General features: G+C 47.9%; 2 protein-coding genes across 2 annotated transcripts in view; both read right to left on the reverse strand.

The window, feature by feature from the left end:
• Nucleotides 1–2,518, reverse strand: part of AK88_05091 (uncharacterized protein) — a gene marked incomplete at both ends in the record, with an annotated part of 7,953 nt that extends 5,435 nt beyond the window's left edge. Inside the window, 6 exons of the mRNA XM_012482693.1 lie at nt 26–98; nt 1,124–1,203; nt 1,345–1,683; nt 1,773–1,946; nt 2,073–2,311; nt 2,395–2,518. Of these exons, the coding sequence (XP_012338116.1) occupies nt 26–98; nt 1,124–1,203; nt 1,345–1,683; nt 1,773–1,946; nt 2,073–2,311; nt 2,395–2,518 (1,029 nt within the window). The remainder of the gene's footprint in view (nt 1–25; nt 99–1,123; nt 1,204–1,344; nt 1,684–1,772; nt 1,947–2,072; nt 2,312–2,394) is intronic.
• A 438-nt stretch (nt 2,519–2,956) lies between these two features.
• On the reverse strand, nt 2,957–9,334 carry AK88_05092 (uncharacterized protein; the record flags this gene model as incomplete). Its single annotated transcript, XM_012482694.1, has 7 exons — nt 2,957–3,031; nt 3,213–3,599; nt 3,790–6,760; nt 6,911–7,822; nt 7,859–8,673; nt 8,820–9,065; nt 9,242–9,334. The coding sequence occupies 7 exons, from the start codon at nt 9,332–9,334 to the stop codon at nt 2,957–2,959; spliced, it is 5,499 nt and encodes a 1,832-aa protein (XP_012338117.1).
• Nucleotides 9,335–9,462: the final 128 nt, after the last annotated feature.

Here is a 9,462-nt window from a genome sequence, read left to right on the forward strand (position 1 = left end):
TTTTTTTTTTTTTTTTTTTTCTCACTTTTTGGAAGTTAATATAATTGTTTGAGAAAATGTGGCAGAAGGGTTCGTCGCGTTTTGTGGGTCCCCCCCTACTGGGCACAAATATTGAGATGGAGGAAAAAAAAAAAAAATGGAGTTCTTCACCAAGCAGCCCCACGCGTATATATGCGGCGCATGTGAACCTTTGCGCTTGTGAATTATATGGACATGCCACTTACACACACGTGGTGTTGTGCCTGTTGTGGTAGGTGAAATTGGAACAAAAAGGCGATCTTGTCATTCATATGTTTCGGCGTTGGGGAAGAGCCCGCCCCCAAGGGAAAAATTCTTCGCTGAGGGTTAGCAAAGGCGTGTACCTTTGCAGGAGATCCCTTGCAGGAGTCTGTGCATAAAAGAGTAACTTCACCGCGGTGAACCAGCGCCCACCCTGAAACCCTGCCAACCACCACTTGTGGAAAAAAGAAAAAAAAAAATGGAGATAAGATGGGAGCAAGGCTTCTCCTGTTTGAGGGATCGAAATGGAGCAGCGAGCTACACTCCACATCAGAACGGATGAATTTTTTTTTTTTGGGGAAATCTGTACCGCGTTGCCACTTTTTTACTTGTTGAAATTACCCCACGATGCACCCCCGTACGTGTGCGTTGATGGGACAGTGGTAGGGGGTACCCCTTTGGCGAAAGGTTCGAGTCGAGAGAGGACGCCTAACTGCTGCAACCAAAAACGGTGACGAAACGCAAAGGGCAGACAGGCGCGTCCGCATGGCGCAAACGTTTCAAAATGTGATGAGGTGTGATATCGTCCAAGTGGAGAAGAGGAGGGACGCTCCATCGAACGGTTACATCACACAGTTCGGGAAAGGAGCAGCAAGTATGTTGATTCCTCCAAAGAGGTCTGCCTCTCATTTAAAAAAAAAAATTCGAAAATGAGACACAAGTCTAACTTGGGAACAAATGTTCATATGAAAATAAGTGTAATGGGTGGATCCATTTTTGTCTCTTTTTTTTTTTTTTTTTTTTGGGTGGGGAGGGACAAGTGTGCATACGTTCGTGTGACCTCTGCATGAATACAACCCCGCGCAACCACGTGGTGGTGAACAGAAATTAGCTCTGCATGCACATACTCTTTATCTTTGTTAGGTTCTTTTCGAGGCCCCTAATTAGTTGCATTGCTTGGGGGTTCCTTAGGAAGGAAAAAAACTGCACAGCGGTGATGTGGGGGGGAAAAAGGTCACGCGGTGGGTGTACTGGTGGGATGGTTTCAGCCAAGTGGAAGAATATCACGTGTTGCTCCTTTTTTTTTTTCCCCCTTCTTCCACCGTCCTGCTAATGTGTGTGTACCCGCTGCTCAAGCGAATCCGAATAGGTATATCCCCCCTCCTCACGCGGAGGACAAATCTGAGTGGACATTTCTCTGCAAAAATGAGTGAAGGAGTACACGCATTCTTCCAACTCATTTAAGTGAAAAAAGAACAGACGTGTATTCTTGGTCCCCTTTGTGGCCACGTCGCAGCCTTGTGTTGGGTTATATTTCTCCCTTTGTAACTCCATGTACGTGGGTTCTGTGTTGAAAAGTGTAATCTCTTTCTTTTGTTTCGCTTGATTCGATTCTACGTATCGCCTAGCGAGGTCTTTGTTACACAGCGAGTTGAAGGCCTTGTCAGCGACTTGTTTTTTCAGCTGCTCAGGGGGGGAGGAAGAGGAGAAGTTGGCATGTAACAGGTTGAGGGCGAGGTAGCCACGAATGGAAGGATACACTTGAGCGCTACCTCGTAAAGGTGCTGAAAGAACAACTGGCGCTCCTCCCGGTGTGAAGCAACCGATTGGCTCATTTTCATTTGCAGCTGCAGCATCAGGTCCATCTTCTTCAAAATTTCCTCCAGGCATAAAAAGTTGGTCTGTTTGTGCTCCAGAGCATTTTTGTGTGTATCCTTGATGAGGTCCTTCCAAAAAAAAGGGGGCGATCAGTTGTTGTATTTTTTTTTTTTTTTTTTTTTCTTTAATGGAGTCTTCGTGTGGAATAATCGGGAAGGTAATCATTCCGTTTAGCACCACAGTGTAGTTATTACCTGCATGGATCCCCTTCTCGCAGCCATTCGTAGCTCGCACCAGTTGTGGTTTGAAAGCACGATGTGGTTGTCCTGGGTTTCCCCCATGGATTGTTCTTCGCCCACTCTGTCATTTTTATTTGAAGGTGCCTTACCATTCACTTTGTGACTGCTTCGGTAGGCTTCTTTATCTTGTTGAACTTCCCCACGAGCAGTCGCTTCGGTGTATTTTCCTCTGGAGCGAACTGAATTTCCCGCTTCTGCGCGAGAGTGGAAAGGTTAGTACGGGGGGGTAAGACAAAATCGCCGTTGCAACATTGAACTCTTCGCCGCGGCGACTGACCCGTGCGACAGTCCAACTCGAGGATGTGATCGTATATTTTGGAGCTGATTTCCGGGGCCTCCGAGAAGGTGGGCAAATCATTGGTCCCTTCCTTCTCCATTTCGTGCGTCTGCAATTTGAGCATGCCGTTTTGCCTCAACGGACAAAATCCGCTTGATTCGTTCATGCAAAAGTTGCCCTTTTTAAAAAATATATTTTTTTTTCATAATCGGTCAGGTAAATATGCAACAAAAATGAACTTTTTGCCTGAACGGTTCAGGTAAAAAAATGTGTGGCTAGTTAAGTGTGCGCATTGAATGATTTTTAAACGCGCGAGCGTTTCTTCTTGTGCGTACAACGGTGTAGACAAGTCTGCGACAGTTTGAAAAGCTTCGAAAAAGGAAATGAACAGGGATGTGTATATATATAAACATGGCTCTTTCGCGCGATCTGAGAAAGGGAGAAATGCCGCTATGGGGATACCCAAGTGGGGACAAATCAACATGGTTTGGAAATTGGCGCTAGAAAAATTTAAAGCAAAATGATGTTATGGTCCATAGTTGCACACGCAAGTAACTTTTATCTACTCGTCCAAGTACTTTTTATATATCTTTTGGATGTATTTTTTTTCTTCGTTCTCGAGCAGATCGTTCAGCACCTGCGTGAGGGGGGTACAGACGCGTAAAAAAATGTGTAAAAATGTGTACACATGTGGAGCAGTGCATGTATGTACTGCGATGCATATACTTTTAGGGAGGAGCTACAGCGGACCGCCCCCCTCCATTCTTTCACCCCCTCAGCCAATTTGTTTTCCTGCTGCTCCTCCTTTCTTTGGTTACCTTCTTGAGAGAGAAATTCATTATGCAAAAGTATAGTCCCTCGTCTGGGATCGCGGAGTTCCTTTTAAACACAGAATGGTGCTTGTGCTTTCTCGCAGTGACATCATTTATAAGGTTGTAGATATCCCTGTACACAAAATTGATATTGTGTATGGAGTTCACATCTTCCGTTGGCACTTGATTCGCTGTGTTCTCTTCGCAGACTTGGAAGACGCTCTTCTTGATGAGCTCCTTAATTATTCTTTTCAGTTCGGATCGAGAAATATATCTGGGGAATATGCACTCCATTTTTTTTATGTTAAATTTTTGCTTGAAGAAGGAACATAGCTTGGCCAGCAGCAGCTCCTCCTGGTTAAGGCTATCGATCAGGGACATGCAGTGGGCCGTCTGCGGGGACAGGCGTTTGAAATGGGCATGAGAAGGGGTGAGAGGTTCACTTGCAGAAGAGTAGACGTGGTAAAGGATTTCACAAATATACATGGGGGGAATGTGATTTAGTGAAAAGAATGTATTTGCAGAGGGGATTGCGCAGATGTGCGTTTGGGCAGACAACCCTTGGAGGGCCAGACCCACTTACCAGGCGTGGAACCAAGGGAGCCGAGTTCAAGTCGCGCACTACTTTTATCTTGTACTTGCACCCCTTCTGGTGAGTTCCGGTTGCATTATCCTGTCCCTGTGATGGTTGATCCCTGAGCGAGGAGGCGTCTCGATTGACATGGAATTGTTCGTCTTGCATGTCATTCTCATCACTACGGTTAATATCACTGTCAGTCTCGTCACAGAATTGGAAGTTTCTGAACCCATTCTGTTGCGTAATGATCTGCTTGGTTGTTTCATTGATGTAGGTGTACGACGTGGGATCGTGTGTGCTGGTCGATCCTACATTGATGGTGCTACCCACAGAGGGAAAATCTTCTTTGCGTAGGTGGCCCTTCTCAGGGTTCGAAGCGAATCCACTGCTTGGTGAATGTTCTTCTGTGCCTCTTCCCCCAACTGAGGTATCACCTTCGTTAGGCGCTTTGCCAACAGTTTCACTAGCTCTAAACCGGCATGCATATCTGTATAGCTTGATGTACTTTTTTGTTAATAGGTAGAAGAGAGTGTACTGGACAAATTTAGGGATCCCGAAGCATGTCTTGTGCAGGTAATCGATTAGCTCCTTGTTTAACTCGTCCTTCTGCACACGTAAACACAGACTAACAAAATCACATAACCTTTCCCTACTGAAGTCCTCCAACTTTAAATACCCGTTACACTGCTCTGCACAATTTTTTATTTTCCGTATGGCTCTAATTTTTATGGCGTCGTTTTTCATGCCATTGACGAACAGGAAAATTAATGGCTTGTGTTTTCCTTTGAAGATGGGGTCACACAGTGGGGACTTCTTTCCCTGCATGGAGTACACCGTCCTGCTGGTGAGATGGTTTTCTACAGGTGGGGTGTCATACGCAACTGTTCCAGTGAGTCTGCCCCATGGACTGCCTCCTGCGTCCCCCTGGATGTGAGCTCTTCCTTCTGAGCGCTCTCTCATTTTCTGCTCAGCGACGTACAAAAGTATGTTGTCGTTTATGTTTGGGAATAACGTTTTGTAGAACCTCCTGTTGATTCCTTGTGTTTTCTTTGCCCGCTCTTCTCTGAACATCTGTGCTATGTTGATGTTGTCCACATTGCCTGACTTGTTCAGGTGCTTTTGCGTTTCTCCCCCCGAAGGGATAGTAGCGTCGTGGATGCCATCACCACAATCACTGCTGAAAACTCTATGCCTCTGAACTTGGCCGTCCACTCCGCCCTCCCTGTTACGAGAAGATGAGTCCATGTTTTGTTCCTCTCCGGAGGGCTGTCCATCTTGTGTGTGTGTGCTGGCGGAGGAGCGACCTCCCTGCGGCCAATCAGCACTACCACTGGGGGTGGCTACACCTGGGTTATCATTTCCCCCCGTGGAGGGGTGGCCACCTCCCACATTGGTAACTCCCTTGCAGTAGTTACACCCCCTGCAGTGGTGCCTCCTCCACTGTTTGACCCCCTTTTGTATGCTGTTTAAAATTTTTTCTCTTTTATACATGGCCAGCTTTGCAATGTTTTTGCAAATGCCCAAGGCGCTATCATCCCCCATTATGTTTAGGGAGGTGCCCGATCGGTAATTAAAGACAATGAATGTGTACTCATGGAGGGTGAAGTAGTAAAGCATGGAGCTGATTATTCCTACTCTGTTGTCCTTGGCGTCTGCCTTGAATAGGGGGTGCGCCTGTGAGAAGCGGTAACTCCCGGGGGTGGTGACATCGTTAGAGGTGTGCGCGTCGCTTTGCGCAGTTGTCTGAGGGGTATTATTTTCCGCCGTGTTCGCCACTGAGCAGCGCGGGCTAGAAAACGGTGCAGGGCGGCGCCCGCTCTCCTGCGCGTACCCCCTGAAGAAGTGGTCGATGGTGGTTAGGATCCGCGTACACAATTTGTTCTTTTGTTTGGCTTTGTCCTTCCCGTCGCTGCCGCAACTGCTGGGGCAACTGTTAGTGGAAGAGCCACCAATGTTGTGTTTTTTTTTTTTTTTCATTTTCTTTTTAGATGTGCCATGTCTCAGTTGTCTTCCATGCGTATCTGGACATGTGAGTTCATCAGTAGGGTCCCGTGTCCCCACATCTGTATCCTTCTCCGTGTGTTGCCCGGTAGAGAGGAGCACTGCTCCGGTCTGCTTCGAACGCACTGCTGCTGTGTTCTTCTTCTTCTTGTTCTTTTTCTTCCCTTGCTTGTCTTTCCCATCTGCGTGTCTCACATAGGGTATGACTAGGTCGTCCACAACACTAGACATGCACTTGAAAAACCAATGGTATGAGGGATGTGTGATTTCACGAAGTAAGTTATACTTGTTTTCATTTCTAATTAAGGTATTTGCCTTTCTCATTTTACAAGAACTCCATAGCTGGAGCATGTCGTTGCAGAGCATTTTCCAGGGGAGCAATGGGTTCGTCACGTTGATGTAAAGGGAGTGAGGCATGTTACTTATTTTGAATGCTTTGAAGTGACTTAATTTGTTAGAGATAAGGGTGATTAATTGGAATATGCCGAGGTGTTCATTCCCCTGGAGGAAGAGCACTCCGCCTGTGTTATACATTTGGGTAAAGTCGCAGTAGAGGGGGTCGTAGTACTCGTGCAGGAGTAGGGGCCCTGTGTGTGTGTTGTAGTCGGGGGTGGTGGTGGTTTTGAGTTGGCCGTACGGGTCGCCCTGGTAAGCGGCTTGCCAAGGGGCGTCACCACCCTCCCCCTCGCACTGCCGCAAGTAGTAGAGGCAATCCTTCTGCCCCAGCAACCCCTTGATCCTGCGGTGGAACATGCGGTTGTAGTAGCGAAGGAGGTAGTTCCTGTTTAGGAAGGAGAAGTCAGTCACTTCGTTGACCTCATTATCGATCACGTCGCCGGTTTCGGTGACATTTTTGGGTTCTTGTGCGGTGTGAGCGTCGGGCTGGCCATTGGCGTCTACCTCTCCTTCACGCTGTGCACCATGGCTGCTATCCCCTTGTGCACACTTATCGCTTCCACTTCCCCGTTGTGTGCACCTATCACTTCCGCTTCCCCTCTGCGTGCACCTATCGCTTCCGCTTTCGCGGTGTGTACACCTATCACTCCTGCTCTCCCTATGTGTACACCTATCGCTTCTGCTTTCGCGGTGTGTACACCTATCACTTCTGCTTTCGCGGTGTGTACACCTATCACTTCTACTCTCGCGGTGTGTCCGCTTGTCGCTCCCCTTTTGCGTGTCTGCTTCCTCAGGGAGGTCCTCCGCCCCGGCCTGCAACTCCTCATCGGTGAAGTAGTCATGTGGCCCCCCGCCCTCTTCCAGGCCGAACTGAGGAGACCTCCTATTGATGGTGCCTATGGGGGAGTAAATCCTAATGAGTTTATTCTTCCCCTTGACTTTAATGGAGATAAGTTTTTGAAATGAAATAAAATGCTTACAACCATTGAAGGTATTTTCATCGACATAAATTTCTTTATTGCCGGCTTTGCAACAGAGTCTGGCAGCAACATTAACTGAGTCCCCAAGTGCAGTGTACTCCTTCCTGATTTTATTTCCAATAATGCCACACCATATTTTTCCTGTGGAGATACCGATGCTACCATTCAACTTGAGGGACTTGAGAGCATCGATCAAGCGGAAGCAAGTGAGGAGAGCCCTGACCGAATCATCACAGTGATACAAGGGTGGCAGGCCAAACATAATAAGGATGAGGATACCCTTATCGTCGTATATAAATTTATTAATTGTACCCTCCATGGTAAATACGGCCTTTTGTGTGAGCTTCATAATGCCATGTGCAGAGTAGACCCCGATCATGGTGGACGTATCTATGTCCTTCACTGAAAGGAAAATGATGGTGACCTTCCTGATTTCGTTCAAAAAGACATTGCAGCCGATTGAAATTTTTCTGTATACAATATCTGGTATGAAACTTTTGAGGAGGAAACAGAAGTTTTTTTGTGCCAGCGGGGTGTCACTTTTGTCGTATCTGCGTTGGGTGTGCGTTCCCCAGGCGTGGAGCGCGTCTGGTGTAGCGTGTTGTGCAGTGGCTTCTTCAGCGGCTTGCGCAGTGGCTTCTTTAGCGGCTTGTGTAGATACGCTTCTAGATGCATTGTTGAACCCATTTCTGTATGACTGCCCCGTTTGCACGCGCCAGTCGTCGTCCTGCTCGTAGTCCCTCTTCAAGCGGCGCATGTCTATCTCTTCCCCCATTTTCACAAAAAGGAAAAACTTTTTGTTTTGCGTTTCCTTTACCACAATTTTGTCCTTGACCTTTTTATAAAATCTGTGAGATATTACACTTTCTCCATTCCTGGCTAGCGATTCAGCAACTCCTATTTCTTCTAAAGGTTTTCCTGAAAGCAGGTAGTCTCTCTTGTTGAGGACATTTCCTAGTTGGAGGAAGCTGACCTTCCCGTACGTGATGGCGATATGAACCTTAAGGTATTTATTTTCAATTGGAGTTGGAAATTTGTTTAGTAGTTTGTGTATATCTACACAGCACCCTAGGGCCAGGAGACATATTTTCTTAACGTCTTTCTCCTTTTGGTTTTGGCTGTGTGTTCCGTTTCTTCCTTCCGCGTTGGGGGTGGCGGTGTCGGAGGGGTAGTAGTCGGAGTTGTCTTGCGGTTGGGTCCCTTCCCGGGCAATTGTCGTCTTGTCTTTGTGAAGCGGCGTGTCTCTCTGCAGCGGCGTGTGTGTTTCAGGCGACTTGTCCGTTTCAGGCGGCGTGTCTCTTTGTGGCGACTTGGCCGCGTTCCCCCGGCGCAAAGGCCAAATGACCAGCACGGCGTCGCCACTGAACTTAATTATGTCTCCACCCCAACAGTCGATTATTTTGATCAGGATGTTAAAGAACTTGTTCAGGCAGTTTCCCAAAAGCTCCGTGCCGTTGATTCGCTTGTCCAGCTGCTCCGCTAGGTTGGAGAACCCGCTCGCGTCGCAGAAGAACTGAAGGGGAAAGGGGTGGGGTGAAAAAGGGAGTGAGTGGTCGGCGTGGAGTAGCGCGCGGTTGGCCTCTCTCAGCATGGAGCGGCATGGCGCGGCATGGAACGGCGTCGCTTGGCGCGTGGCGCCGTGTCTGCAGGAGCGCCCACCACGACGGCATCGAGCTTCTGAATGACTAGTTTGGAGAAAAATTTATTTGGGTCATCACATCGGTTGTAGACTCTGAGGAGGATTTTAGGAAAGAAGGATTTGAAGGTCGAGATATTCTGTGCCTCCTTCACCCAGGTGCTGTAGGCCTTCCTGTCTTCCTCCCGCAGGGACTTCTTTTGGAGTTCGTTTTCAATTATGCGTTCGCACTTGATGCTGAACCATCGCCAGTCGGAGGTGTAGTCGTTCTGCGCGGGTGGGTTGACAAACGTGTTGAGGTTAACACATCGTGGTTAGGAAAGAGCTCCATGCTGGGGCACACCCCAGGACGCGGAGCTTCTATATAGGATGCTGTGTTCGTTTCGCCCCCCTGCTGCGGTGCATTGTACTTTGCAGTGCACCCCGCTGGCCTGGAGAACCTTACCTTGTAATCCCTGTCAACCTTGCTGAGCGCCTCGTGGTCCGTCCGCCGCACCTCATGCGACTTCAGGTACTCACTGAAGATATTTTTAATCATCGTGCAGGGGGTGGTCTTTGTGGGTTGTGCATTTTAGGACGGGAGCAAGAAGAACAATTGGAACGACGTTTCTGGGTTGAATTTTTGCCTGACCAAGGTAGAAAAAAAAAAAAAAAAAAAAAAAAAAC

The sequence above is a fragment of the Plasmodium fragile genome (assembly GCF_000956335.1).
Source record: "Plasmodium fragile strain nilgiri unplaced genomic scaffold supercont1.93, whole genome shotgun sequence".
Classification (NCBI taxonomy): Eukaryota; Apicomplexa; class Aconoidasida; order Haemosporida; family Plasmodiidae; genus Plasmodium; species Plasmodium fragile.